We start from the raw sequence: 27,245 nt of genomic DNA on the forward strand, positions 1-27,245 counted from the left end.
TGCCTCAGATACCATGGCTTTCCGCGCAAGAAGGAAATTTACATCACAACATGTTTCCTGTTTATCGTCCATTTGTTAGTAGTGATGTAAAAAACGAAGATAATATCCCTTAGATGTATTAGCGATTATCAATCCTGAATAAAGAAATCCTGTGTCTATGAAAACAATTTGACTGTTTTCAAAATATCAAAGAAAATTAAGAGAACGACAAAAGCACTTTTTTTCCTTGCGGAAATGCCTCAGATACCATGGCTTTCCGCGCCGTAAGGAAATTTGCATCACAACATGTTTCCTGTTTATCGTCCATTTGTAAGTAGTGATGTGAAAAACGAAGATAATTTCTCTTAGATGTATTAGCGATTATCAATCCAGAACAAAGAAATCCTGTTTCTATCAAAACAATTTGACTGTTTTCAAAATATCAAAAACAATTAAGAGAACGACTGCAGGGAAGTCAACGGCTTTGAAGGATACCAACGGCAGGGAAACAGGAATGCGGCTGGAAGAAGGGGGAAACCCCTATCCCAGCTTGCACATCGAAGTAACCCATATTATAACTAAATGTGCACCATCCTTTCGGTATTTTAGCTATGAGTACATAAAGAAGCACATACGGCAGATTGAAGTCTCTGCGTTTTCTTCTTAACTTTGCGCGGCTGTCCGCAAGGAATCAACATGTTGGGACCTAGGTATAAATACATCACAGTTGTGCTTCTACTCGTGTCAGTTTCGGCATCATCGGTAAGTGAAAACTGTCTTTTGCTACGCTGAATATTTCCTGTGTTCGGCAATGTGCGTTGTGGGTGTTTCATCGCGAACTACTGAAAAGCACAGAAACTTCGTATATCGGGCGATAATTGACGACTGGTACATTTATTACCGTTTTAAAATCAAGGCCTCAAAGCGTTTTTGGCTTGATAGTATTTGAATCTTGTTCTACAATGTTTGTATCGCTTTTCCATCGATTTTCAATGTTCATTTTATTCATTCGCAATAACCCACCTGTCAGCATTTTTTCTGTGTGCGACGGCGTGTGACAGGTGGGGGTCAAGTACTAAGCGTAATCGGCGTAAACAATAATAATATATGGATGATCATCACCTCTCGTGATAAAATCAAAGTCCAACTGTTTTTGCATGCGCGCCCACGTGTTTCGAATAGGATAGTCGAGAGCTAATCATTAAGTATGACTTCTCTTGGATTTATCACTTAGGAAATCATTGGATGTTGAGGAAAACTAAATTCTTTAATATGTTTTATGGTCATTGTCAAAATAACGGTAGATATGTCCACGTGTCTAATCGGAGTTGCTAGGCGACATAGCCGCACTCAAACACAAAAGATAAAAAAGTTGATGACTGAGCATAATTTGTCTTAAGTCCATCTCACGCGAGAAAATCAACCAGTTTGGTACATTTCTAATACGAATTATGTACGTTTTAACTGGAATCTCAATTAAACAAAGATATCTATCTATATCCATTACCCAAAAATAAATGAGCCAGACCACCGCATTCGTTAGAAAAAAAGGTATTTCAACACAGGGAAATATGTTCCCTTTGATGTAAGTTTTGATTAAGTTCACTCTTGAATTAGTCTGACCTCTCCCCGATGTGGGTTATCAAAACAAAGGCTTTACAAGAGCAAGCGCCGGATATGTGTTAACCTAAACAGTGGACGGTATAAGTTAACACATGCAACCCTTTCAATTAGACCACTAAATGATAATTAGCAAAATCAAACATTTGTATCCTAAGCGGAAAACTTTGTATTCACTTGCAACATGACGGATCCAAAAGACTTTCTACCCGATTCTCATCATTTCACAGGTCTCGCTAGACGGGTTAAGTCGCGCGTGAAACACTGCTATTTACTTTCATTCGTGTCAGTTTTTTTTTTCTTTGCGAACTTAGCAAAATCTGATGCAATAAAGGATGTCAACTACTTTATCAAGTTGCGACAACTATTTTGTCTCAAGGTTTCCTGTAGGCATTTAGTTGGTGAAGAATAACAGAAATGGCTAGCTTATAATAATAATTATCGAAAAAACTATGGGTCAAGGGCCACAAAGTGTTGATTTGCTTTTTAACGAAGGTTTTCGACATGTTCAGTGGCGTGAAAAAAGCGTCGTCGTTGGGTCGCAACGATGAATTCGCCGCTGTGTAAGCGCATTCCTCGAAAAAAATAGGCTGGCAGGGAATAACCACGTTCCAACAATAAGAGAGACAAGCAGACCTCTCGGATAGGAAGAAAAGGCGCCGATTTGTCATTATCGCGGATATAACATGATCACGAGTATAGAGTTGCATCTGAAGGATTATAAGGAAACTTGTTTCCCTTTAAAAACTGCATGTCACTTACCACCCAAGATCTTATCAAGACAGCAGGCTATGAAACATGCTTCGACCTCGCATAGTATCCGTTGCTCAGTGAGAAAAAATACGGCAATTGGTTTTTTTTTACACGGGCTGCCTGGAGTAAAAAAACATGAAGAATTCGTCGTAGTCAGATGTGAAAATCGATCACGTGCTTCTCGCTGAAGTCAATCCCTATTCGCTGGGGTTAATACTTCGATGGCTGACCGCACGTAATTTCTCGTGTTGTTGACTTTCTTGGGTTTTTATTTTTCGATTTTATTCCTATACTTTGAACAGTCAACATTGATATCATTATTTTCAAAGTTAAACCTCAGTGATTGTAGATTACGACCGACGTATCCCACGTTAACGCCTCTAGGCGTCTTGTTGGAAAAGAAAAGGGTCATAGCTCAAGTAAGAACGGCTTTAATCCTTTAACTCCCACGAGTGACCAAGACAGAATTTCTCCTTACAATATCGATACAATATCAAGCAGACAAATGATGAGAATAAAGAAAAATATCAGTTAAGGGAATATGAGTTGATCCAATACCAAATTCGCAAAACTAGCATCACAAGAACGGTATGGAAGACAGTTAGGAGAATTACTTATCAGATCTTAGGAGTTAAAGGGTTAGTCACTCGTGTGGTCAAATAATTATGAGGCTCTCGGGTTTGCCGTCATCTCCTCAATACTCCATTTCTCCTACTCCTTGCCTCTATCTCTTCGCGCGGCTTTCTTTCTTTCTTTCGAACTGAGCAAAGATCGAGAAATCTTGACAGAAAAGGAAAGGCCTAAAGACTGTATTGATCGGCTCTAGTACTTTGGTTAATTCTTTTTGATTGGATGCAGTAAATGCTTAAACTGTGTCTTTACCAAGTTGCATTGTGTTCCTATGACCTATGAACATTCTATTTATTTGTTTATTTTATTATTTCATGATTGTTTGCCAGTTTATTGAGCTGAGCTGCTAATGCACCGAAAAAAAATGGCGTAGAACTTTTCGACCTTTTTCTTCCTCTTTTTTTTGTTAGGTTTGTTACTCACCAAAACAAAAATCGGGATAATTTGAGCACTTAAAAAAAACAACAACAACAATAAAAAATAAACAACAGCAACAAACAAAAAAAATTATCAACAACAAAAAATTGCTCAAATGACACAAACTTAAACCAGAGGGTTCCCCTGGCTAACATTCCTTTCCCTTACAGAGCCCCACAGCCTATAACTGTCTACCTGGCTACTACCATGACGATAAAGGATGTACCAAATGTTCACAATGCCCCGTGGGATATGGTGTAAAAGATCCCTGCTCGGAAACAGAGGATACTCAATGCCAGCCCTGCATTGAGGGATATGATTATTCAAATACCAATGGATACGATGAATGTATCTTGTAAGTTTCCGAACTAGAACTCCTGTATTATCTCATCGAAGAACGCAAATGATACAATTACCATGTTGTTTAACTATAAGACACTTTCTGTATTCTTAATCATTCATTTTATTGTTCAAATTGATAAAAATTCATAAACATCTCAGAGGTTACAACTTTGCCCTCGTGTTACATGAGAATGCATTTGTTTTCAGCCAATCAGAAGCGCGTATTCCTTCATGTACATTGTTACTCGATTTCTCGATCCATTTACGTATTATGGATTTGTTCACTTCCTTATTTAGCATTATCAATCTCTTCACCTCTTCAATATAATTCTATTGATTAACCTTTCTTTGAGACATTTATCAAGTGGCGTGAAACACGTACAACGTGAACATGCAAGTAGGAATGAGAGATACTGCATACAGCTTTTCCCCTTCCAACAAGGAAGACGTAAACATATTAGCACCTTGTTTGTTTTATTTTGAACAATCATTTCTCGTCCTTTTGGAAGAAAAAATAAATAAAAGTGTGTTTTGTTTTCTTTCTTGTAAGGTGTGACACTTATTCAAATTGTCTGCCGGGGAAACCCAAATTGATAAAAAAGTGTACAGTATCCTCCCCACCCGAATGCAATGGGTGTGAGGATGGATACTATATTGACAGCGAGGTCAATGGCTGTGTGGAGTGCTCGTCTCCATGTCGCATCGATGAGGAAGAAGTGCAAAAATGCTTGACGAAGCATGACCGCATTTGCAAACCGAGAGGTACAGATGCAGTGCCAAAAGCATCGTCAAGTCCTACAACTTCAACTTCAAGTACGTGTGGTAATCTTGCTTTGTCGATGTAGCTTCTAACTAGGAACACCAAGAGCGAGACTCTCAAATATTCCCGAAGCTTGTTGATCCAGTTCACAACATTTGCCACATATGTCTATCAGTTGTATGCCGCTATCAATGGTATCAATTTTTAGCTAGCTTGGCGCGTGGAAGTTTATGTAATTTGAAGACAAGAGCTGATCGTAGTAAACCAAAAAAGGAATAGAACCATAGAACCATATTCTTAGAGACTCTTAGGTAATGCCTTGAACTCGGCTAATAATGGCCTTTTATTACCCCACAATTGATTATTATGAAAAAGTTAAAAAATTGGATTAACGACTCTCAATCGGCGTGCGCCTCGAGAATACACCTGAATACGTCATTGTCTTTTTATTTCAGCAAACAACTCGAAGGAGAAGGTGACATTGATGAGTACGAAACGCCGTACTGTTGTTACGAAGACTGACGCCGAAATAGACAAGACATATGAGGTACCGAAGACTGAGAGGTTGTCTCGGGCAGAAGGAACTCGGAGCAAACACCTAAAGATTTTTATCCCTGTGGGAGTTGTGGTGGTTGTGGTGATCCTCTTAGTAGCGGTAGCGTTAGTGTACAGAGCAAGAAGGCGAAAATCAAATGATTACGTACACGAAACTACTGATCATGTCCTTCAGCCATTTTTGCGAATAGGTAAGAGTGTAATATCAAGTACGTACTCTGCTGCTCAGATACATATATCTGCACTCCAGTTTCAGGGTGCTTTTAGCTTGGTAACAGTTCGAGCTATGATTGGTCGTTTCGCTAAAAGTCAAAGTCGCCTCGAAAACACAACTATAAGTCGGTTCTCCGCCAACTCAGATCGGTCATCTCGCCTTAAGACTGAAATTTTAAGAAATGTTTGTAGGTGTTCTCCTGTTCTTAATATCTCAATCCATTTCATCTCGTAAAAATTACTGAAAACTCTTAAAGATGTAAAGGAGAATGTTGCCTATACTTTTAAGGAGCTAAAGAATCTCTTCCAACTGGTCTCTTTCACTGTATCTAAAATCATAGGATGTTAATACGAGGTGTTAACTCAATCAAGTGAATTCTGACAACTGCTTTGACATAACATTCCAAGTGAAAATCAAAATAATAGCAATAATACGGAATCAGGAAAAAATGCAGAAAGTGTGTCATAGTCGTCATTGCGAGCACTATGTAGCGAAATCTTCGCTTACAAGTCAATTCTAAACTGCTTCCTTTCCCTAGATATGATTTTGTCGTAAAAATCATAAAATATTACTATTTTGTTTCTTAAGGATTGGACCGTTTCTTAAGAGAACTCTCCACCGACGAAAAAAAAAAGATAATCAGAGAAATCAGTGGCTCACGGTGTGGTAAGTAAATGTCCATCCTTCAACTAGAGAAGACATTAATTTGATTTCCTCCGACAAGGAAGAAAATCTAAACTAAACAAAAACAATTATTTGAGAAACAAGGCTTGAAGTGAATGGGAAAAAGATGAATATACTGACTATTGATTTATTAGACCGGCAGATTGATGGGTGATTGGATTGACTGACTGATTTTCCCAGCATCTTTTATCAATCAGTCCGTAGATCATTCATTGATTGCGTGATATGAGTAACGAGATTTGTTGCCTTAGTGACTGGGCAAACTTACCGCTTACATTATAACTTCGCGAGCGCACTTTTTAGCCTTTTGAAATTCGAAATCCTCTTGCTCTAATGAAGCTTGCGATTAAAGGGAGAAATATACGTGGAAGTTTTGTTGTGTTTACTGAATTGGAATTCGACTGTTCTTGCCATTGGCTAGCATATAGTTAATCAGTTTTGAATAACTATCGGCAGTGAATGTTGCATGGATCGTCGGAGTCGTAAGCTACATCCGAAGAATCAAACAATGAAAATAAAATACTGGGAACTGGCTTTGTGATTGGTTGCTTCTTCCACTTCTGCGCGCGACACCGACAATCTTGTTTTCACTGGATCATAAGTGTTGAGGTCTAGGTGAAATGGGGAAGAAAATGGAACAATTGGAACAATGATTCTACTGACAACGATACCGTCGAGTTTACGACTTCGACCCCGTTCCCGGAGTAAACCAGCTTTGATTGATTGATTAGATTACTTAATCACCTTTTCGAGCGTTAGTCCTTTGTTAGAGCGAAGGGCTAACGCTCGATACGTCAGCTTTGATACTCTTTACGGTTACCAATTTGCATTTATTTATAAACTCAGATGATAAAATCAAAATTATCTTATTTTACTCTCCCGCCGACGCAACTTTTTAGAAACTTACCCTCTTTATTCATTGATTGATTGTTAAAAAAATTTATCCTTTTTATTTAAGGGTATCATGACTGGCATGTTGTCTTGGAAAAATTGGATGACCCCGGTTTGCTTGAGGAATCTAGGGGATGGCAAGCAAGAGACGACGAAATAAATATCAAAAAATTTTTAGAGGCATATGGTGAGAGGGAGGGAAGTACAGTTAAGAGATTGATTCAGGCCATCAGAGATGTTGGACTGGATCTTTCTGCAAATAAATTGATAGAAGAACTTGGTTCAGTTGGAGATGGTCTAAGTGGTGATACTGACGAGATACTGACCAGAATTTGAAGAGGATACTCGCTCTAAAATGTAATTTTCTAATTAACAAATAGATTCCATGTTTCCATATGATTGTTCACAGAAATTTACCGACAAAGATTTCAAGGTAGTTCATAAGCACTCGTATCCTTGGTGTTTATAATTAATCGTCCTGATGTAGTAAGCCTAGCGTCTCCACAGTTATCTCCCTTCCAGAGTTAATGACTTATGAATTGGAGTCTGCTTGTTAATTAGAGAAAACTGAACTAAGTGTCAGCGCAATACTATAAGTCGTCTTATAGTTTTGAACCCAAAACAAAACCACTCACAATGACTGCTTCGGTTCCATACATGTATGATGTGCACCTTTTTTTAACCCTTTTATTTCCATGAGTGACCAAGACAAAATTTCTCCTTACAATATAAATGCAACATCAACCAGATAAGTGATGAGAATGTAGAAAAATACAAATTTGGGGATAATTAGTTTATCCAATACTAAAAAGAATTGTATGGTTGATAGTAAGGAGAATTATGAATTTGATCTGGGAGTTAAAGGGTTAATAACCTGGAAACAACAAATGAGAATGGCTGGAAGGCTACATAGTTATTAAGATTCTGATCTGTTGATCAGCTGAGAAGCTATTGATTGAGAAAAAAGTGTTTACATTGCTTGTCTATTTTCTAAGCTCAGTGTCATATTTTTGGAATATTTTTTCATATGTTAGTAAGGCAAAAGAGGTAAAAGTAAGGTAATTGTAATTATCTTTGTTAAATGGAAGTTAACAAGTGATACACTCTTATCATCGCGTATAGAGTATTTTGGAATCACTTGTGTAAATAATTTGAAAACATATCAGTTGAAGGAGTGATATAGTCTACCTGATGTATTTGAGATCTATTGGCAGATTTCAAAAATTATATTTATGGTAGATGGTGACGAACGCTCATTGGTTATTACTTTGCTATGGTTTTCGTAGTTTTTGTTATCTTGTTTGTTCCTTGTCTGTTTTTTTTTTTTATTGTTGGTATGTTTGTTTGTTTGTTTGTTTATTTACTAGGTAAGTGACTTAGTTGCATGCGCCTAAGGTGCATTTGGAGCCATAGCTTTCCCTTTTCCTTTTCATTCTAGGATTTTTTTGTTTGTTTACAATATAGTAATAGTCAGCGTTGCTTAATCGCAGTGAGGTCTCAAGTTTCTGCTGTCACCTCAATTTTTGACCCCAATTTTTTCTTAATTTTTGACCCCCTCTTTTCGAATTTGTCCTTTGTAGAACACCAAAGATGGAAGCATGTACATAAGGATCAACCACTGTGTTTTTCACATTTACTTGGGTTTTTTTTCAACTCCATAGTTATTTGGAGCTGTTCATATTGCAGTAGCTTGATGCAAAACATCCTAACTCAAACATAAATTGATCCTTTATATCCAAAATTTTGATTATACCAGGCTGATATGAGTCCCATCATTGAATATAGGATATGTTTAATATAATATTTGATAAATTTTTGGTATATTTATTATATTAAATATTATCTGCTATTTGGAAATAGTTCAAATGATGTTTTTTGCAATTGATTATGAAAAAAATTATTTGAACATCATTTGATATTTATAAATCTCTACAATATTTAATTATTTGTCTGATCAACTCTTCCTTTAGATTTGACCAGCAGAAGAGAGGGGGGAGGAGGGGATATATGGAGGAATAGAGGTTTATTTAACAGTTACTTAGTACTACATGTATACTCATTTTTTTTGTAAAATAAAGAGACAGCTCATTTAATTTGTATTCACTTTTATTTGCCAAGCTAAGATAAAAATAAGGAATAGAAAAACAGGAACAGTAAACCAACCAAGATATAGAAGACATATTTGGATCATCATTTTTGTTTTGTTTTGTTTTTTTTTTTTCATTATTATAGCCTTCAATTATTGGTTGCTAAACTGATGCACTGATGAAATAGAGAAATTACCCACACACCCACCCACACTTCCCTGATATGTGCGTTGACCATAGATTGCAGTAGTGTCGAAGTAACAGTATATTCCTCGCACATGTAGTGGTCATCATGTAAAGATCTGTAGGGCATCAGGAGTGGGGATTTAATGTACCGACAAATTGACTGATCTGAGATCTGGAAATTCAGGTCATTGATGAAACTTACAGTTATACAGGTAATATTATATTTCAGTACCTTGGGTTAAAAGGATTTCGCTTCTTGTGGAAATTCAAGCTATTGTGGTTGTAATTTTTTTTATGGTACCTCTGTTAATTTGAAATGTCATTAAAATCGGTTCATTAGTAGATCTTATCGTGTAGGAAACGAGGGAAGTAAAAGATATATCACAAAATATCTAAAGCTACTTGAAAAACGGCTTACAAAATTCATATCGCAGCAACTGAAGGTTCGCCCCCTGAGTAATTCGTCTCAATTCGTCATAACTTCAAACCATGGTTAATGACCCTGATTTAAGACGCTTCGTTTAACTTAAAAAAGGTCAATAATCTTAATCTCAGACAAAAATACTATATATAAAAAAGAGACTAAAAAAGGCTTAAATAAAAGCGTTGAAAGAGTGATTCGAGATAGCTGTACTCCGTTCCCGCGTTTTCCCGCCAAAATCATGGACATCATCGGTCATTTGCAGTAGGGTAGGGAGGGAGAGGCATAAAAATTCGTAAGGCGGTCGAACCTTGGGGTCAAATGAAATTGAAATTAAGGAAATTTTATGATTATAGAGCAAAAAATAGATAAAGAATCAAATCAACCCTAAGTCGCTCTATTTCTTAATAGAAGGCTTTTCCCTCGAGAAGTGATCGCTTTTCGTAATCTAGAAGGGTATCCTTGTGAAGTCTGTTCAGAAAATAGCGAGGTTACAAAGTTGTCAAGATGGCGGATGAAGGATTGAAAGTGCAAATGAGTATTCGCCAAAATGCTGAAGAATTGCAAGACATGCTGAAGGAGTTGAACAGTTGGCAGGATGAAATGAAAATCAAAGATGAAGATCTTCGAAATTCAAAGACAATAACGAAAAAGGTTCGTGTAGGAAGCGTGCTTCGGTTAGAAAATCTCTTTTAATGCAGTCTTAAATACATGATTATCGCTGTATCAGAATAGCTACCAACATCTTCGTAACGAAGGATTAGAAACTCTACATCCCTAAAACCGTAGAAATATGCATACATTTTTTTATATAATTATTATTCAATGCTTTACAACCTGCATGTCACATCCCTGCCTCTCCTAATAAGATGACTTCAACTCGCTCTTTCATTTGTTTCATCAGGTAGTCGGAGTCAAAATAAAACCGGGTACAGTGCATATCAACCTCAAAAACTGTACTCCCAAGATCTGACTGTTAAGTCTCCCCTCTCTCTTCTACACATTTCCTTGTAACTTAGTTACAAGAATTTGGTATTAGATCGAGATAAAAACTTACATGTGATAAGTTTAAACATTCTCACTACCTGTTTGCTGGATAATGTATGAATATTATAGGGAGAATTTACTTGTTAATCACTTCTGGGAGTTGATGGTTGAACAATTTTACCTAACATGACCACATAGTTGGTTGTGAAGTGTGATCACCTTTGTTGGAACATTGACAGTGAGAGATGTTTTGACAACTTGAGAGGATGGTACAAATCCATGTTTCCCCTAATTTTAAGAATATATTGATGATCAATTATTCATACCATTTACTTTGTGAAATAATTTGGAATCCATGCACAGTGTCATGCAAACATATGGGTTTCTATTGACCATTTATTTTACATTATGTGCTGCAGAACCTTCCTCCTGTAAGGAATCAAGCCAAGAGAAAGAAGAAGAGAAAGAGAGATTCTGACAGAGAAAAACCAGAAGTTGGAACAAGAATAAGCTCCTATGACTACAGATCATGGGATAAATTTGATGTTGTAAGTATTTATTTAAAACTGTCAGCAGTTGGTTTTGGTAACAGTGTATTACTTGCCATTGAGTGTGTGTGCAAGAGTTATTTTTGTTTTGGTTTCATAAATTGAAATCAGGCAACTCTGTGTCAAATGACAATTATTAGTTGTCTGAACCCTTTAACTCCCAAAAGTGATTAGCATGTACTTTCTCCCAATAATATCCATAGATTATCCAGCAAACAGGTTATGAGAGTACTTAAACTTATCAGGTAGAAGTTGTGATCTTACACCAAATTCTCACATCTAAGTTACAAGGAAATGTGTAGGAGCTGGAAGGGAGAATTAACGATCAGATCTTGGGAGTGAAAGGGTTAAAATGAATGTGAACATGTATTTATTTGTTATTTGATGTACTCAATTAATATTCAATGGCTCCATCAGGATAAAGTGTTAAAAGACATGGATGAAGCAGATGAAATGAAGACATTTTCCAGTTCTGAAGAAGAGAGTGAGGAGACTGATGAAGATCTGGAAAATGAGCAAAGATTGCAGAAGGCACTTCTTGAAAAGGACAAGGTAAGATTTGAGTATGTCTGCTAATAACATGGTCATTTAAAATGAATCCATATATACTCTTAAAAGAAAGTAAACTGAGCCACTGAGTCCTTGTATTAGAGAATACCAAAATGCCTTGTAAATCAAAAATGACAATGTCAAAGATTTCTGAATTGTCAAGCCATACATACATGTATGTATTTAATCATATGGATACTAAGTATGTAGATTGGAACATTTGGATGACTTTTTGTCAGTTTGGTGATGAGGTCAACAGGCTATGTATCAAGGAAAGGAAGTTAAAAAGTTTGATACTTTTGTACCTTGGATATTTTCCTTTGTGTTACCAGTAGTGTTAGTTGTCTCATCTTGATTACAATATTAAGAAAATCTTTATTCTTGATACCTGTGATAATATCTGTGGGAATGCTCTTTGGAAGGTTTCCCCACCAGAAATTACAAATAAAAAAACTAAAAGAAAATAATAAAAATGGATACATACAATGGTTATATGATTTAGAATCTAAAAGGAGAAACAAAAATTAGAACCTAAGTTTTGAATAATAAAATATCTTGTGGCCCTTGTTATACCCTCTTCAAGAATTGAATTGTTTTTAACTGAATGTGTTGTTTTGTATTCACAGTCATTTCTCCTCCCAATAGCATACTAACTTACTTAGAGATTAACAGGTAGAATCATATCAAACTTAATTTCTTGATTTTACTGAACTTCTATTTACATGTGCATCTACAGGGAAATGCACTTTTTAAGGAGGGTAAATATGAAGCAGCCATTAACTGCTACACAACTGGAATTCAGTTTGACCCAACAAATGCTGTACTCCCAGCCAACCGGGCAATGTGTCTTCTAAAATTGAAAAGGTTAGTCTTTTCTCTCAAAAGACTATTTCTTTTAAAGTGATATGAACAGATGAACTGTAAGGTCACTGTACATATGGCAGTGACTAGAGAAATAATTATGATGATAATGATAATTATATCAATGACACCAGAACTGGTAATGATGAATTTACCTTGACATTGACTGAGACAGTGATAGTGATAATCATGATGATGATAATGATGGTCATAATGTTGAAAATTAGATTTAAGAATTAAAAGTAAACAAGCAAAAACCAAAATATTTTTAAAACCCCACCCTTATCCTTGAGAGCATACATTTACAAATGGTGTTCTTCTTATCAAACTCTGAATCTTATTTGTTATAATTTATTTACAGATATGGGGCTGCTGAAGCAGACTGTAGCCAAGCCTTGTCCCTGGATGCTTCATACACTAAGGCTTATCTGAGAAGAGGAGCGGCACGCTTTCAGCTTGGAAGGGTGAAAGAAGCCGAGGCTGACTATAAAGATGTACTGAGACTGGAGCCAAGCAACAAGCAGGCTCAAGAGGAATTGAAAAACATAGCTAAGGTAATGTGCTAGCTCTTGGTCATATTATTTTTAGATTCCCTGATATGCATAGAATGGTATACACAGGGTTTCGTAAGGGTTCTGGAAAACCTGGAAAGTCCTGAATTTTTATTTTGGAAAGTCCTGGAAAAAGACTACAGGTCCCAGTCAGGTCTGGAAATCAGCTGTAAGAGATCCTCACAGCTATATGGCAGATATATGGCCTGAATTTTTTCAGGTCCTATTTTCAACTACTCGTTTCAGTAGTGTTCTTAGCAGTGAGGATCTCTTAATTTCATCTCTTCACTGCAGTGCAAATATATGAATTTCATATATCTAAAATCATCATTCAGGCACTTAAGTTTTCAGAATTTTCTATATAAGAAATGTATGTAGACTGTAAGGAGAATTGATTTTGAAATATTGGAAATGAAAGGGTTTAAGGTGAAATTTTGTAGTCATGGAAAAAATTAATTTGGGTCCTGAAAAAGTCCTGAAAAGCCGTTGAAATTTGTTTCTGAAAAAGGATAGGAACCCTACATACATGTAGGTAGCAACTGTGTTATTTTATCCCAACTGCATGTACCAATTGTACCACAGTACTTTTTTTTCAAAATCTTTATTTACCGTAAGGTTTTTTTTATTCAGCTGTTGAATGAAAAGAGAAAGCAAACAAAAGTTGAAAAAAAGTCACCAAAAAATGAGGAGGATAAAAATTCGCCCACAAAATCCAAGGTGAGAAAGAACCTAAGAAAAGCTCAGAAAACCTTGACCTCTTCAATATGATTTTGACAAGTCAATTATATAATGGCTGATTACAATAAAGATCAGCATGCAATGAAACTTCAATACCATATACAAATTGATGTAATGGAGGAGATAGCTGTAAGTTGTTGTTAATTTAAGCAGTTTTCTGACTCTTGCAGTAAAACGAGTGAGCTATGGAGTTTAATATTCTTTTTTCTCAGTCCCCAAGAGCTTGTCCTTTAGATCATCAATTATTAGTGCCAGGCAACCTTATTATTTCTTATATAAAAATGCTCAATAGAACGTTTGTGGGAACTGAGTAGGTTACCTTGCCTTCTAAAGTTATGAAAACTAGAAACTTCCTAGAAACGTCTTTGACTGGAAGAAGGTCACGACTCTTATTTCCTCTGATTGCAAGGGGCACTTTTTCAATGTATTGGTATATCAGACAGGGATAAAATTCCTAATTAACCCTTTTCACCCCAACATCAGTTTGCATATTCTCTATACTGTTCTGTATACATTTCCTAAGGTACGAACAAGGAGACTTAGTTTACGTTACGTAAACTTTACAGTTACGAGATCTTTTACTTGATGATCATTTGCTTTATTCCCGTGACCTTAGTATGTGAATCACAGGTGATGTTGTAAGGAGAAACTAGATGCTTGTCACTCTTAGGGGTTAAAAGGTAAAAAGAGTCGGGTTTTCACGAGTTTAGGATTGAAAAAGGATAAGAAAAAAATCTGTCAGTTCCACAGGCACTGGCAGTACTGTCTTGTTAAGGAATCGTATCAGAGAATCACTGCAGTTTCGAAATAGCTCATCTCCTATCATACAATAAGTGTCTGTTTTCTCCTCAGAAACCCCTTAAAAGGATTGTCATCGAAGAGATTGGAACAGAAAGTGACAGTGACCATGAAGAGAGTACGGCCAAAGTTTCAACCAGAGCTCAAATAACAGCCTCTTTGCCAACTGCCGAGACAAGGAATAATTCTAATTCAGCTGGGCCTGTACATGACTCTGTTCAAGCTAACGTTTTAAAAGTAGAATTAAAAGACAATTCCAGTAAAAATTCTCCTTTGTCATCATCATCATCGCCATTATCCACTCAGCCTCCGTCTACTGCGTCCACTGCTCGCGCACAATCTTCCCCGAGGGCATTTGCAGTACCAAAGTCTTCTGCACAATTTCAAGCAGATTGGAGAGCACTGCATAAAGAACCTGATAAACTATTTCAGTATTTCAGGGTGAGACTATTAAGTAAACATAATTACAGCTCGTATTAGCTATTGTCAATTGAATGTTATATTGCTATGTGACTGTTGCTGACAAAAATGAACGACACTGGATGAATGGCACAAAAATGGTACGACAAGTGTAACCAATAGCTCTAGATTGCGCTTAATAAACGTGTGAGGACTCTGTTGAACAGCTGAAAGCCGGGAGAATACGTGAAAAGAAGGCTTTTACAACCCTACATCATACGCTTCAAGAGTGTGCGGCTATCTAGATTGAAGAGAAACGAAGCGTCCCATTATTAAGGGTGATATTTGTGGTATATATTCTGTCAACCTCCTTGGCCTTCCCTTAGCTTGTTTTTGTTGCTTTTGTTGTATGTGTTCGTTTATTATGTTTCCTTTGCACACTCCAACTACAGCACACTATTAACAGTGAATGCACTTGCATTTCTGATTTGATAACTCTTTTGAAAAAAAAACTAACAGCTAAGATGGAAAGAATCTAAGTAACAATGCTTTTTTTTTTTTGCTTCCAGAAAATCAACCCAGAATCTTATCCAAAGTTGTTCCAACAGTCTCTCGAGTCAGAAATGCTGGTTAAGATAACAAACCTCTTACGCGATTTCTATCTCTCGTAAGTTGAGATTTTGATCAGTTGATGCGAACTCTTATGTACAAGTACAGTTGGGAAGGGGTTTTACGTAAGGTTACACCACTACGATTGTGCGCAGGTTTCCAATTTATGATTACAAGAGTCTTGTGGCATTCACAGTACCGCCCACGTGCGCTATTGCACTTCACGCGTTTCAAGCGCCTACAATTCCGGCGTATTGCACGCATGCAAAGTGAAATTTACAAAGAACTCCACACAATTGCGTTCATAAAAAATACGCGCAATTTAGAATCAGTAAAAAGGCATGTATTGTGCACACGTGTATCGGATGAATTGTGTTTTTCTTAGATGTTCTTCTTGATTGTTCAAAGTTGATTTGATGATAAGCGCTTGAAGACGATTTGGATCTATTTTTTCCATTAATGCTAAACGCACAACTTTTTTTTAATGCTACACTGTTCATTCTTTTTTAGAAATGGCCTACCGGTGTTCAAAGAATTGAAATACCTTTCTGAAGTGAAAAGATTCAGCATGGCTGTGATGTTTCTGTCGGACAAAGATAAGACAGGTGAGTGAACCTAGTGCGACCACTCGCACTAGTTAAGCAACATCATGCTATTTGCATGGAGAGCTGCATGATGCTGTTTCTCATAAAGGGATAAACGGTAGCTCGAAATCCATTTTAAGCATAACTTGCTTGAACTTGGAATATCGGTGCAACTAATTCGTAGAGCAAGAATGCCTTGTCTTATCTTTTAAACGTTGGGTCCTACAAGTACAATTTCGCTTCGAGTGATTCCAGAGAACCAAAAAGGGGCTCCTTCTTGGTGTAGAAAACACAAGAAATGTCAATAGAACACCGTCTCATTAACCTATTGTTGTCATTGTTTTACTCGTTCTTTTGCCGTTTTGTTCCCTATTGTTTTACGTCAACTGTGTCTTCTACACCGAGTAAGAGCCCAAAATGGTGTTGTTTTTTTTCGATGTTCAAAGCTATCTTCAAAACATCGACATAACGGTAGCGTGAAGAACTAGTCTGTGCGGAAGCCCAGCCTCCCAGACATACCTGATGTATGAAGCTTATGATCAGACTACACAATCAAACCTCACTCCTGGGTTCAAACCATTTATTGTATCAAATTCATACTTGATACGTAGAAAAAGACGCTGTGAAAATAAACAAAAAAGAAAGAAAAGAACAAAAAAACATACACGAATGTTCCTTGGACGGCGCTTGAACCTCCTCCATTTTTGATCGTGTATCATGCGAAGAAGAAACGAAAACGGCCGTGAATGAAACGACACGTTTGAAAAGGAATTCCCAACGATGACACAATTTTTTCTGTCAGTTGCCCAAGTTTTTTCCGTCCACAAGCGTAGTTGTTTTAGCCATACCCAATCCTGCACGACAAAAGGACATTTTTTTCTGTCCAGAACACAGACGTGTTGCTTGTTTAAGTGTTCTCTAACGAAAAATTTGTGGAGAACTTGGATCATAAGTTGCGATAAATTCGAAAACTAGCTCAAAACCGAAAGTCAGTAAAGAATTGACTTTTTTAGTAAATGTTTGCTTAAAAATATATTATTTTGTAATATCGGTCTTGTGGACTCACATGTTCAGTCGTGTAAATTTGGATTTTCTAACATGCAATTCTTGCGCAATTAAGTTTGTTTTTAGACGAGCCTTTTTGCTGGCCAGCTGTTAGGTTTTGTTAATGGAGGGTGACATTGCAAACTCGTTAATTGATTGGTTACAATATTTTGGGGCGGTCGGTGACGTATGTCAATCTATGGTCAGAGCTGCTTCCCAACTCTTTCTCTCCCGGAAGTGACCAATAAGGAAATTCTCTTCAACATATTCATATATTTTCAAGCAGAGTAGTAAAAGGAAAGAAAAATATCGGCTAAAAGAATACTGTTGGATTCAACACCGAATTATCAGGGCTAGATGTACGGGAAATTAATGTTTCACAATTGATAAAGAGATTAAATTGAGTTATTGGCAGTGTAAGAGTTAAACCTGACAACACAGGAGACATGTCAAGGACATTGTTAAGACTTAAATTATGTTTTCTCTTGTACTATCAACAGTACCTACACTGTACGTGTTATTTACAGAGTCAATATTACATTGATTCATACAATGCTAAGACTCCTTATACCTCACTGAACATTATCGATATTAAATAAAACCGTACTGCAGTATTTAAAATGAAACTTAAGTAGTAGAATTCTGAGTTTATTGAAAATTCTGCTCTTCCTTCTTGTACTTGACAAATTATCTATTGCAGAAGATTGATCTTGAAGTTTTTAATTATTTTACTTAACTTCACAATACAAGTATTTTTCAAGTGTTCTTTGCAATTATATGTTTCCCATGACAACTGTGTGTCACTTGTGAAGTGACACGGGCAAAGAGAATGTGCAGTTTATCCCCCTGACTTTTGTGACAAAATATTAAAGGGATTGCTTCTTAATCTAACCGTCTCCTTTTGAAAGTAATTGGGAGGAAAAAAAATATTCGAAATAATCATTGGTTGAGGTTATTTCATGCGTTGTGTATGTGTTCTATTGCAGTTATCTGCGACCTTTTACAAAGCATAAAACAAAACAAGGAGGACTGGAACTTAGCGGATGATTATGTCAATAATTTGGCTACGAAATATGGAGTATCTTGAACATTTTCCTTGGAAATTTGACACGCCACGACAATATTTACCGATGGATGTCACGTGTGTTTCCTTTAGTGTAAGCCGAGCAGGCCCAGAGAAAGAGAAATATCAAGTCATTTGTGAATCTTGTTTCGCTATACTTACTTTCAAGTTTATGATGCCGGCGTTATGGGGCTAAATACGAACAGCTTTAAAACCCGTTTGAAAGCTGGTTTGTCAAACACGGTTTGGAATTCTCTTCTTCATTTAAGTTGCTTCAACTAATGTTTTTCGACTTCAGATTTAGCTCAGCGGAAATAAAAATTAATCAATCCTGGAATCTCATGCAGAATTCAGTTTTTCAGTATTCTATTCCTGATTTTTAGTCAGTTCAACTTGGTTAAATGAAACATATTTAGAGACCTTCAGATTTCGAGGTGAGTATGAATTTGAGTACGATATTTTTCAATAGTGAAGCAATGGGCTCGACATCACCTGTGTTATTTTGTTGGGCGAAACGCAATAGCCGTCAACATTATAAGACTATTATTTTTGGTGAAAGAGGTGAAGTGGATAAGAGACACTGAGAAAGATGCAGTCTCAAGTCGAGCTCTATTGCGTCTATGAAACAAAAACTGTGCACTCTTTTCGGCATATTTTGCTCCAGAAAAGCGCCATGGAGCTTGGCAGAAAATATCACATTTTCGTAAGTTGTCTTTTAGAAATTGATTCAAATTTCATACGTGCTCGGACTCGGCTTATTATGTGAAGGTCCTTAAATAGTCAACGGAAACTGTTGACCACTTTGAGATGAACAGATTAAGCACTTAGAGCTTACAAGGTTATTAACGGAACAAATGAATAGCGGAAACTATGATTGATCAGCTAATGTGAAGTGGCGTCAATAATGTTCAGTCTTGTTTGTCATGCAGCACCACGAGAACACGCTAAAAACCTTTAAGAAGGACTTAAAAGAAAGAAAAATAAATATAAACCGCGAAATGTCTTTTAAAAACTGCTACCTGTGAATGTCGATTGTTGAAATTAAACATAAGAAATGTAAATTTTCTTTTAACTTGAAGTAAGGAGTAACTCATGGCACACTTTCGTAAAAACACCTGTTTCAGAAACCTCCTTGAATGATTTTTCTCGTCGTTTCTAAGCACACTTCTGCGAAGTGGTTTACATCTTCGAGTCGTATCTTTGATTGTATGTTATACAGAAAGGCTTAATTTAAGAAAGGAAGAAATGTTGGACAGAACAGAAAACACGTGCGAAACCTTTAAAAGTATTTTTTTCCAGTCCGTCCTTCTCCCACTTACACTTCTGCGAAGTGGATTGCGGATGTTCGCTTAATATTTTCGATTGGGTTTCGCGTAATGAAACCTAAAAACAGTTAGATTCAACGAGAGAAAGGGCAATCATTGCCGTCACTAAAAACGTCATCTGTTCTTTTCTTTTTCCGTAAAAGAAACAGTTCCGCTTAAAAGCGTTAATTCCTTATGAGATTTCTAACTTTCTTACACGGCTTTAGGTAATGGACATTTTCATATTCAAATAAAGAGTCGGCCTCTTTAAGTGGTTAAAAATTCATCCAGGATAAGATTTTTCTTATTCGAATACCCAATTCACGCCACAGCTTAAACATATTTTAAAGCTGTTTTGTTTAACACAATTGAAAATTGTTTGCCTCTCACAGAAGCTGCTGAAACCGATGTTGGTCGACGTCAAATTTACCACATCGAAAATAAAAGTTAGTGACTTCTTGAACCCCATGGAAAACTCCCTTTTTAGTTCTCTGTTTCTGATTTTCATCCGATAAAACCCGGTTCAGCTAAACACATTTTGCTGGTATGAATGGGGTATCATTTTGAGAGGACACAACTGCATGTTAAAGACAGGGTCAAGCAGCTAGCATTGCAATGTTTTGGTTTTCCCACCCGATCAAGTATCGCTAATAAAAATTACAAACTGTGCTTGTAATTTTCGAGATTGATGATGACACGTCTTGATGCAGATCTTGAATTGGGTTGTATTCCTTGTTGCCAAGAACAAATACACACAAACAAATAAACGGGTATTCAACACTCAAGTAAGTTGTAAGTTCACCAGAAGCAAAGCGATCCGGAACTTTATTCTTCGCCGCGAAAGTTGTGGAACAAGATAATTTATAGATGCAAAATTCCGGCCAAAACTTACGTTTTATTTTATGGTTTATGAATTAAAATCATAATTCGGGCGGAACGTTTGACGTATAATTTGACACACAAGGATGATATTATTACGTCTGTTTCTTAAAGTTTCATGCTATCCGTGAATGTAACAGAATTAATTTGCGCTTGGAAAAAATAATTCAACTCCTTTTAATAAGAAAATATACGCCCTAGGACTTAGTTTCGCATGAAAGGGGACATAAGGGGAAAATACGCATGCTTAGCGCCATCAAGTAAAACTAAATTGTGTTTTCTCTTTTTTTTTTTCATTTCGGCAGCTGGACGGACGATTAAACGTTTCACAGCCTAATCCATGCTTTTATTTTATTAGTATCGCACCTTCGAAAAAAATATATATAGTTTTTTTTTTAATTTTTGATGTTATTTTCTTTCCTCTGGTTCAGGGGAAACTTCGAAGAAAGAAAAAATATATATTAAATATCTGTGCGACGTTATAGCAATTGTTTGCTTCACATGTTTCACCTCGAATGCTAATTTAGCTTGGAAATAGACCATTCTCATTATTTAACCTTTCACAATTGACATATAAATGCCCTTTGTATGACGCAAGTATGAGTACCCTTTCTCAGAGAGGTGGACTTGCTCTCACTTAATGTTATCTGTGGTGACATGTTTAGATGTAAGTTCTCTATTATTACGACATCTCGGTGACGTTTGCATTTGTAGCGGCAAAACGTGATTCAACTATACAAATAAGATATATCGAGACTCTTGGCGTGCTGGTCAACACGTCGTATCCGTAGATTTACCGCGAAAAGAATTACTGCAGAACTGCCGTGGAAGGTAACTCGTTTTTTTCTTACCAAATGAACGCTTCGGACATGTCAGAAACATCCATCAACAGTTCCCTTTCAAATAGCCTACAATCTATAGACGGACAAAATATAACTAATGCCATTCGTAATATTTTGGTGATCAACTGTGTGGTGAATATTCCCTTGGCTTTAACATCATTTGTTGGGAACACATTGGTGTTATATGGAGTATGGAAAACACCAACTCTTCGCTCGCCCTCTATTATCTTATTGTGTGGTTTGGCACTCTCTGATCTAGCAGTTGGCATAGTAGCACAACCACTTTTTATCGTCAACAATTTGCTTCGAGTGTACTCACAATCCCAAAATGTTAAGGACGTCTTTTCGAGTGTCTACAACACGTTTGGGTACACGTTATGTGGAATCTCTCTCTGCACAGTAGCTGTTATAAGCCTAGACAGACTGATCGCCATTGAGAAGGCCCTTGAGTATCCTCGTCTGGTCACGATCCCTCGGGCGAAACGCGTTCTTGTAACGATTTGGATAATGTGTGTTCTTTTGCCAGCCTTGCAGTTAAGTAGCTTATACATTCGAGTGAGCGCAATTGGAATCGTAACTTCGATTTGTCTCGGAGTTTCCACCACTTCTCATCTGTTGATTTACAAAACGGTTCGTTACCATCAACGCACGATTCAGATTCAGGTTCTAGCGGTGGGAAAGAATACGGATGGCAGTTTGGACAACATGTTGAAGTTTAAAAAATCAGCGCTCAATTCTTTTATAGTATTTCTTGTACTTTTTATCTGCTATTTTCCATATTTTGTTGTTTACGCCATATATTCGCAATCTACGATCAATGGCTTCCTAGCAAGAGGGCTCACCTCAACAATCGTGTTCGTGAACTCTGTGGTAAATCCATTTCTTTACTGTTGGCGACTGCGTGAAATTCGAGAGGCTGTGAAACAGACTCGTCCTAAACTTTGATTTTTGTACATTTGTTATTGTGTTTTCACTGAAAAAAAATCAACATGTGTACAGCCTTATGGGCAATCTCCAGAATTTACCCTATTCAAAGCTTTGGAGGTGATTTGGTGTGAGAAATAAAGCGCTTAATAGCGATTGCGAAGATTGAAATAGGGGGTCCACACGAACTTCAGAAATTTCAAAGGAGTCTAGCCAACCCTTGGCTTGTTGCAGGAGCCGCTGAGAGCCAAATATCACCATCCTCAGCCATACCTGGTAAAGAGGAGAGAGATCCAACACAGGTATGGATTGCAGCCACCCTACCATGAAAAATTGCGGGCTTTTTTTTCTTCTTACCGAGGATAGGAAAATTGAGGAAAACGTTTTAGTACTTTAAATGAGGGACAGCAAATCGATCTTCATGGTAACAGGGTAACAGGTGGAATTACGTTTAAAGACTTTAATTCAGTGGCACCTGGTCATACTCTCCTACATTTACTCTCACAACAAGAACAACAATGCAAGGACCAGGTCTTGTGCTTCCTGCAGAAGTAACCAGACTCGACTATGGGGTCGTTTAAAGACTTAAATTCAGTGGCACCTGGTCACACTCTCCTATATTTACTCTCACAACAAGAGCAACAATGCAGGGACCAGGTCTTGTGCTTACTGCAGAAATAACCAGACTCGACTAGGGGGTTGATTTTGATCAAGACTAAGAAACTTCTATCAACAGATCCCTTTCAGAGTTGACCAGTACAATTATAAACTCCATCTATGCAGACGACCTTGAAACTGCAATATAGTGTCCTTAATATTAGGACTCCGTATTTAACGAGTTTCTTATGGAAATTAGCTGCCATCCGTATCATCAGGTTCTTTAAAATAGCAAGATGTCCTTGAACCGAGAGCTTACTGCATGCACTATACATTGAGATATTGTTTGAAGAACGAGGAACGGAGAAAACTTAGAAGCTTATTTTCTCGACAGTTCAGACTGTCTACTTGTGTAAATCTTTTCCATTTAACACTCTCAAAGCAAACCTCTCGATTCGTTTGCATTCCGCTTTCACCGACAGCCACTGCATTTAAGTTGGAAATTGAACCCAAATTTTTTTATAGGAATGTTATCCCAGTCTCCCCTCAGAGAAATCGATTACCATAACTTATGGATTAATCTTTCATTAGTGAAGGGTTTTCAGTGCCTCTACGTAATCGGCTGTAAAGTTTTTATGAAGGCAAACACAACTCAAAACTCTAACTCCGTATTTGGGCTAGAATTTCACCTGTGTAATGTTACTGTTTAGCCAGCTAATAAACCCCGCTTCAAGGTCACGAGCTTCTGTTGTAACGTATTAATGCAAAGACCATCACCTGTAATGATGCTTCGTTTTTTCTTGACGACAATTACAGGTGAATTATCTAACTCGAAACTCCCAAACAAGGATCAAATAATATGTTTCTTATAACAAAGAGAGGAAAATTACTAGATGCTGATTGGCTACTGAGACAGGACAGTTTCCCTTAATTGTGGTAATTTTCCCGAGCATTTGAATTTGTAAATTAAAATTGAAAACGAGAAAGAGACAACTTTACGTTTAAGTATGAAAATTTCATTGATGGCAAATGATTTTTAGCAGGGCTGGTTACATTGTAGTGTTACAAAAATACATTTCCACTCGGCTGATTCGTGCGTTTGAAAGTCCAGTGACTCTAACTCCCTTTATTTCATGAATAAGTAAGCGCATTTTGCTCTCGAAATAAAGGATTAATATCACTTTTGTTTTCAGAAATTGCAGAAATTTCCTCGTCGCTGCTGTGTGACTCGGGCAATTTTCTGCAACTTCTGAAAATGCGATTGCTACACTTTGTCTAATGTTCCTCCTGCTCATTCTTAATTCTTGGTCCTCTTGAACGCACGATGGTTTTTTTGTTGTTATAGCTGTTTTTTTTTTTTCGGTGCTCAACGCAAAAACAGATGCCCCTGCTTATTAATTTTTAATTAGTTTTTTATTGAACCGCCTTTACGATCATCACTTATTTAGAGATTCTAAATGTGTCGATACCTTCCCCACAACGATTATTTGTTTCCTAACAACTGCTTCATCAAAAAAGTCAGTAGGTCTATTTGTCCCAAAACTGTGATCCAAAGGGTAAAGAAACTTGACTAATTCCATCATGCATAATATTTTGGTGGTAAATTGTGCGGTCAACATTTTTCTCGCCCTAACATCAATAGCCGGGAACACGCTGGTGTTGCATGGAATATGGAAAACACCAAGCCTTCGTTCACCTTCGATATTGTTACTATGTTGTCTAGCATTTTCCGATCTCAGTGTTGGTGCGATCGTACAACCTCTCTTTGTCGCAAAGGATTTCATAACCTTGTATTCTGAGTCCCAGGTACTCAAAGATATCTTTTGGGATGTTTACAATGTATTTGGTTTTTGTGTATGTGGTATATCTCTTTGTACGGTTACAGCTATTAGTGTGGACAGGCTCATTGCCTTACAGAAGCCTCTTCAGTATCCGAGTATTGTTACAAATTCTCGTGTGGCATGCACACTTGGGACGATTTGGGCAGTTTGTGTTCTCCTAGCAAGCTCCGAAGTTTGGGCGAAAAGATTCCTTTTGATAGCAATGGGAACTGTGATAAGCATTTGTATATTTGTCTCTACTATTTCCAACCTGATAATATACGGAAAGGTTCGCCATCACCAACAGGTGATTCAAATCCAGGTGCAAGCGGTGGAAACCAATAACAAATTCATCACCAATTCACACGTGGCGGGGCTGAAAAGATCTGCAATGAACTCTTTTATATTATTTCTCGTTCTTATCATCTGTTATTGTCCATATTTTGTTATTTATTTGGTTTCTTCGTTTTATTCAATGAATTCTTTTCTTGCTACGTCTCTAACTTCAACGATTGTGTTCATTAACTCAGCAGTTAATCCTTTCCTTTACTGCTGGCGATTGCACGAGATTCGCAATGTCGTAAAAAATACTTATCGCAAACTCGTTTGCTGTAAATTAATATAGCAATTTACACTCATTATGTGTATGCAAAGCTTATTAACTGTAGTTTGAAAGGTTTGCAGAGTGCATTTCAATTCAGCATTAGCATTACCACGTACTTGGTCTTTTAATTTGCGTCAGTCGAATGTTTAACTGTGGCCTGGTTATGTTTAACGGTTAGAAATCGTGATTTCAATTGCTCAGCTGGAAAGATGAATTATAATATGAGTTTATTATTTATTCCCTAAATGTTAATGTAAACGTAAATTATTAATGAATGAAACTTGCCTAAATAGGTAAACAGGCTCTCAGAATAACCGTAAGGTGCAGGTATTCATAACACATAGCGAGTAGAGTGCAATGCGGCCGCGAGTCCTTTTTATCTCCTTATAACGCCTAGACATAATCTTAGATTTTTTTAGGCGGAAAAAGGCTGGAAAGAAAATTAATTGGCTTACAAATGTCTCCATTTTAGGCGAAAGAAGACAGAAGGGAAGAGGGGAGAGAGTCTTTGTGCTTCACCGAGCACAACTCTCTCCGTCCGCTAAACCTCTAAATCAGACACAGCGATTAGGCTAAAGAACGCGATTTCGTAACGCTACTGGCTACGTAAAAGCTCTTGGTATTCCCTGATTTGTAATCTCAAATGTTAGGTCCCTGGACGCAATACAAAGACTTCCATTTCGAGCGAGAAAGATAAGGTCTCAACTGTTTTGTAATTTATGCTTTTGGATTAAAAAAAAACCTCGAAATTAAAAGAAAATAGGGCGGAATTGCTATCGACATCGAGTTGCCGTTGTGCGTGATGTATTTTACAACCGCTTGGCCTTCTGATATGCCTTTGAGGATGGTCTCGAACTCCTTTAGGCTACATGCAGTGACTGAAAGACACGTTTTCCTGACGGGATGTTGTCCATCATCAGAAGTAAGAAACCTTGAGTCCCATAAGTCAAGCAAGCTATCTTGACCACTTTTGGTATGGTTGTTTTCAATTCCACTTCTATTACGCAATACTGAGACATTTGCTGGTAATTAGTTCAAGATCTATGGAATTCATGTGTCTAAATTATTGAAAAACGTAAAGCGGATTTTGGAGTTCTCTGCACGAATTTATGTTCCTATCTGTTTTAAGATCTGTTTTTCCTGAAGTATATTTTATAAAGTTTTCAGCCATAAAATTGTAACGTGCATGCGCCGATGAACGATTTTTGAAGGCTTTAACAATATGTCCATAGATTTATCGCAAAGGTAGAAATTTTCCGTACTAATGCAACACTTATTACTTAACGACTCCACCTACCTCCCCCGTCTTTAGATTAGGAGCTAAAAAAAGCAGAAACCAGTGACCGACCGTCTAAACAAACAGCTGCCACCCTTACTAACTTTCATAGTATGTAACTGAATAGAGCTCTTGGAAGCGGTTGGTTCTCGTCTTTGGCTTTTAAAACGATTTGACGTTCATTCAATTTTTGGTGAAGAAAATAAAAACAGGTGAACGACAACTTTTCGCCCCCAAGACAGTTTATTGCCCGGGGCAACTTTTTTTTTTTTTTATTTTTTTTATTTTTTTTCGGCGAATGAGCAGAAAATCTTTGAATGGAATCAATGGTTGAAAATTGAATTTTCTCAACTGAATCGCAATTTAAATAAGGTATTAGGAAAACCAAAACACAAGACTGTTAAAGGAGTTGATAAGAAAGAATTACGAAAAGCGTTTAGTCGTTCTTTCACGTGACTCAGACGATTCTTTTGAAACATAATTTCTGGTGTTGCAGGTCAAAGTCGATGATTGATGTGAAAGTCTGAATTGAAGTATAATTACAAATCAGGCCAATTACTACGACTCAAGAGGGTTGATAATTTCTTGTCGGTAACTCTTTTCTCGTGGATTGTAATTTGCAAGCTTAAATAATTAATTGAACTAGTGAGATTGTTTGGAGATATTTTTGCGTTCAAATTTCCTTTAGCAGCACTAGGGCAAGAAGCAAAGAAAACAATAGTGCATGGA

General features: G+C 37.0%; 4 protein-coding genes across 9 annotated transcripts in view; all 4 read left to right on the plus strand.

The window, feature by feature from the left end:
- Positions 1–9,497, plus strand: part of LOC131777193 (tumor necrosis factor receptor superfamily member 1B-like) — a 36,684-nt gene extending 27,187 nt beyond the window's left edge. For 3 of the 5 annotated variants that reach the window (XM_066174305.1, XM_066174303.1, XM_066174304.1), the window contains exons 2-6: positions 3,570–3,754; positions 4,292–4,554; positions 4,957–5,247; positions 5,859–5,936; positions 6,913–7,499. In XM_066174305.1, coding sequence (XP_066030402.1) covers positions 3,570–3,754; positions 4,292–4,554; positions 4,957–5,247; positions 5,859–5,936; positions 6,913–7,181 — 1,086 coding nt within the window. In that variant the 3' untranslated portion in view covers positions 7,182–7,499. Of the gene's footprint in view, positions 1–547; positions 742–3,569; positions 3,755–4,291; positions 4,555–4,956; positions 5,248–5,858; positions 5,937–6,912; positions 7,500–8,815 lie in introns of those variants that run through there. The other 2 variants (XM_066174302.1, XM_066174301.1) reach the window with 2 other exon arrangements.
- A 552-nt stretch (positions 9,498–10,049) lies between these two features.
- Positions 10,050–19,259, plus strand: LOC131777250 (RNA polymerase II-associated protein 3). Of its 2 annotated transcripts, XM_059093502.2 has the most exons (10): positions 10,050–10,193; positions 10,946–11,074; positions 11,492–11,626; positions 12,360–12,487; positions 12,846–13,038; positions 13,666–13,752; positions 14,626–15,012; positions 15,540–15,637; positions 16,090–16,184; positions 18,194–19,259. In XM_059093502.2, the coding sequence occupies exons 1-10, from the start codon at positions 10,074–10,076 to the stop codon at positions 18,292–18,294; spliced, it is 1,473 nt and encodes a 490-aa protein (XP_058949485.2). In that variant the 5' UTR covers positions 10,050–10,073; the 3' UTR covers positions 18,295–19,259. The 2 variants fall into 2 exon arrangements, with proteins under 2 accessions (XP_058949485.2, XP_066014774.1); XM_066158677.1 differs by lacking the exon at positions 13,666–13,752.
- A 2,063-nt stretch (positions 19,260–21,322) lies between these two features.
- On the plus strand, positions 21,323–22,240 carry LOC131777251 (melanocyte-stimulating hormone receptor-like). Its single transcript, XM_059093504.1, has one exon. The coding sequence runs from the start codon at positions 21,323–21,325 to the stop codon at positions 22,238–22,240; it is 918 nt and encodes a 305-aa protein (XP_058949487.1).
- Positions 22,241–24,376: 2,136 nt separating this feature from the next.
- LOC131777165 (melanocortin receptor 4-like) lies at positions 24,377–25,261 on the plus strand. Its single transcript, XM_059093386.2, has one exon. It carries the CDS (start codon positions 24,398–24,400, stop codon positions 25,259–25,261), a length of 864 nt encoding a protein of 287 aa, XP_058949369.2. The 5' UTR covers positions 24,377–24,397.
- The last annotated feature ends 1,984 nt before the right edge of the window (positions 25,262–27,245 follow it).

This window comes from Pocillopora verrucosa, chromosome 11, assembly GCF_036669915.1.
Source record: "Pocillopora verrucosa isolate sample1 chromosome 11, ASM3666991v2, whole genome shotgun sequence".
In the NCBI taxonomy this organism is placed as follows: Eukaryota; Metazoa; Cnidaria; class Anthozoa; order Scleractinia; family Pocilloporidae; genus Pocillopora; species Pocillopora verrucosa.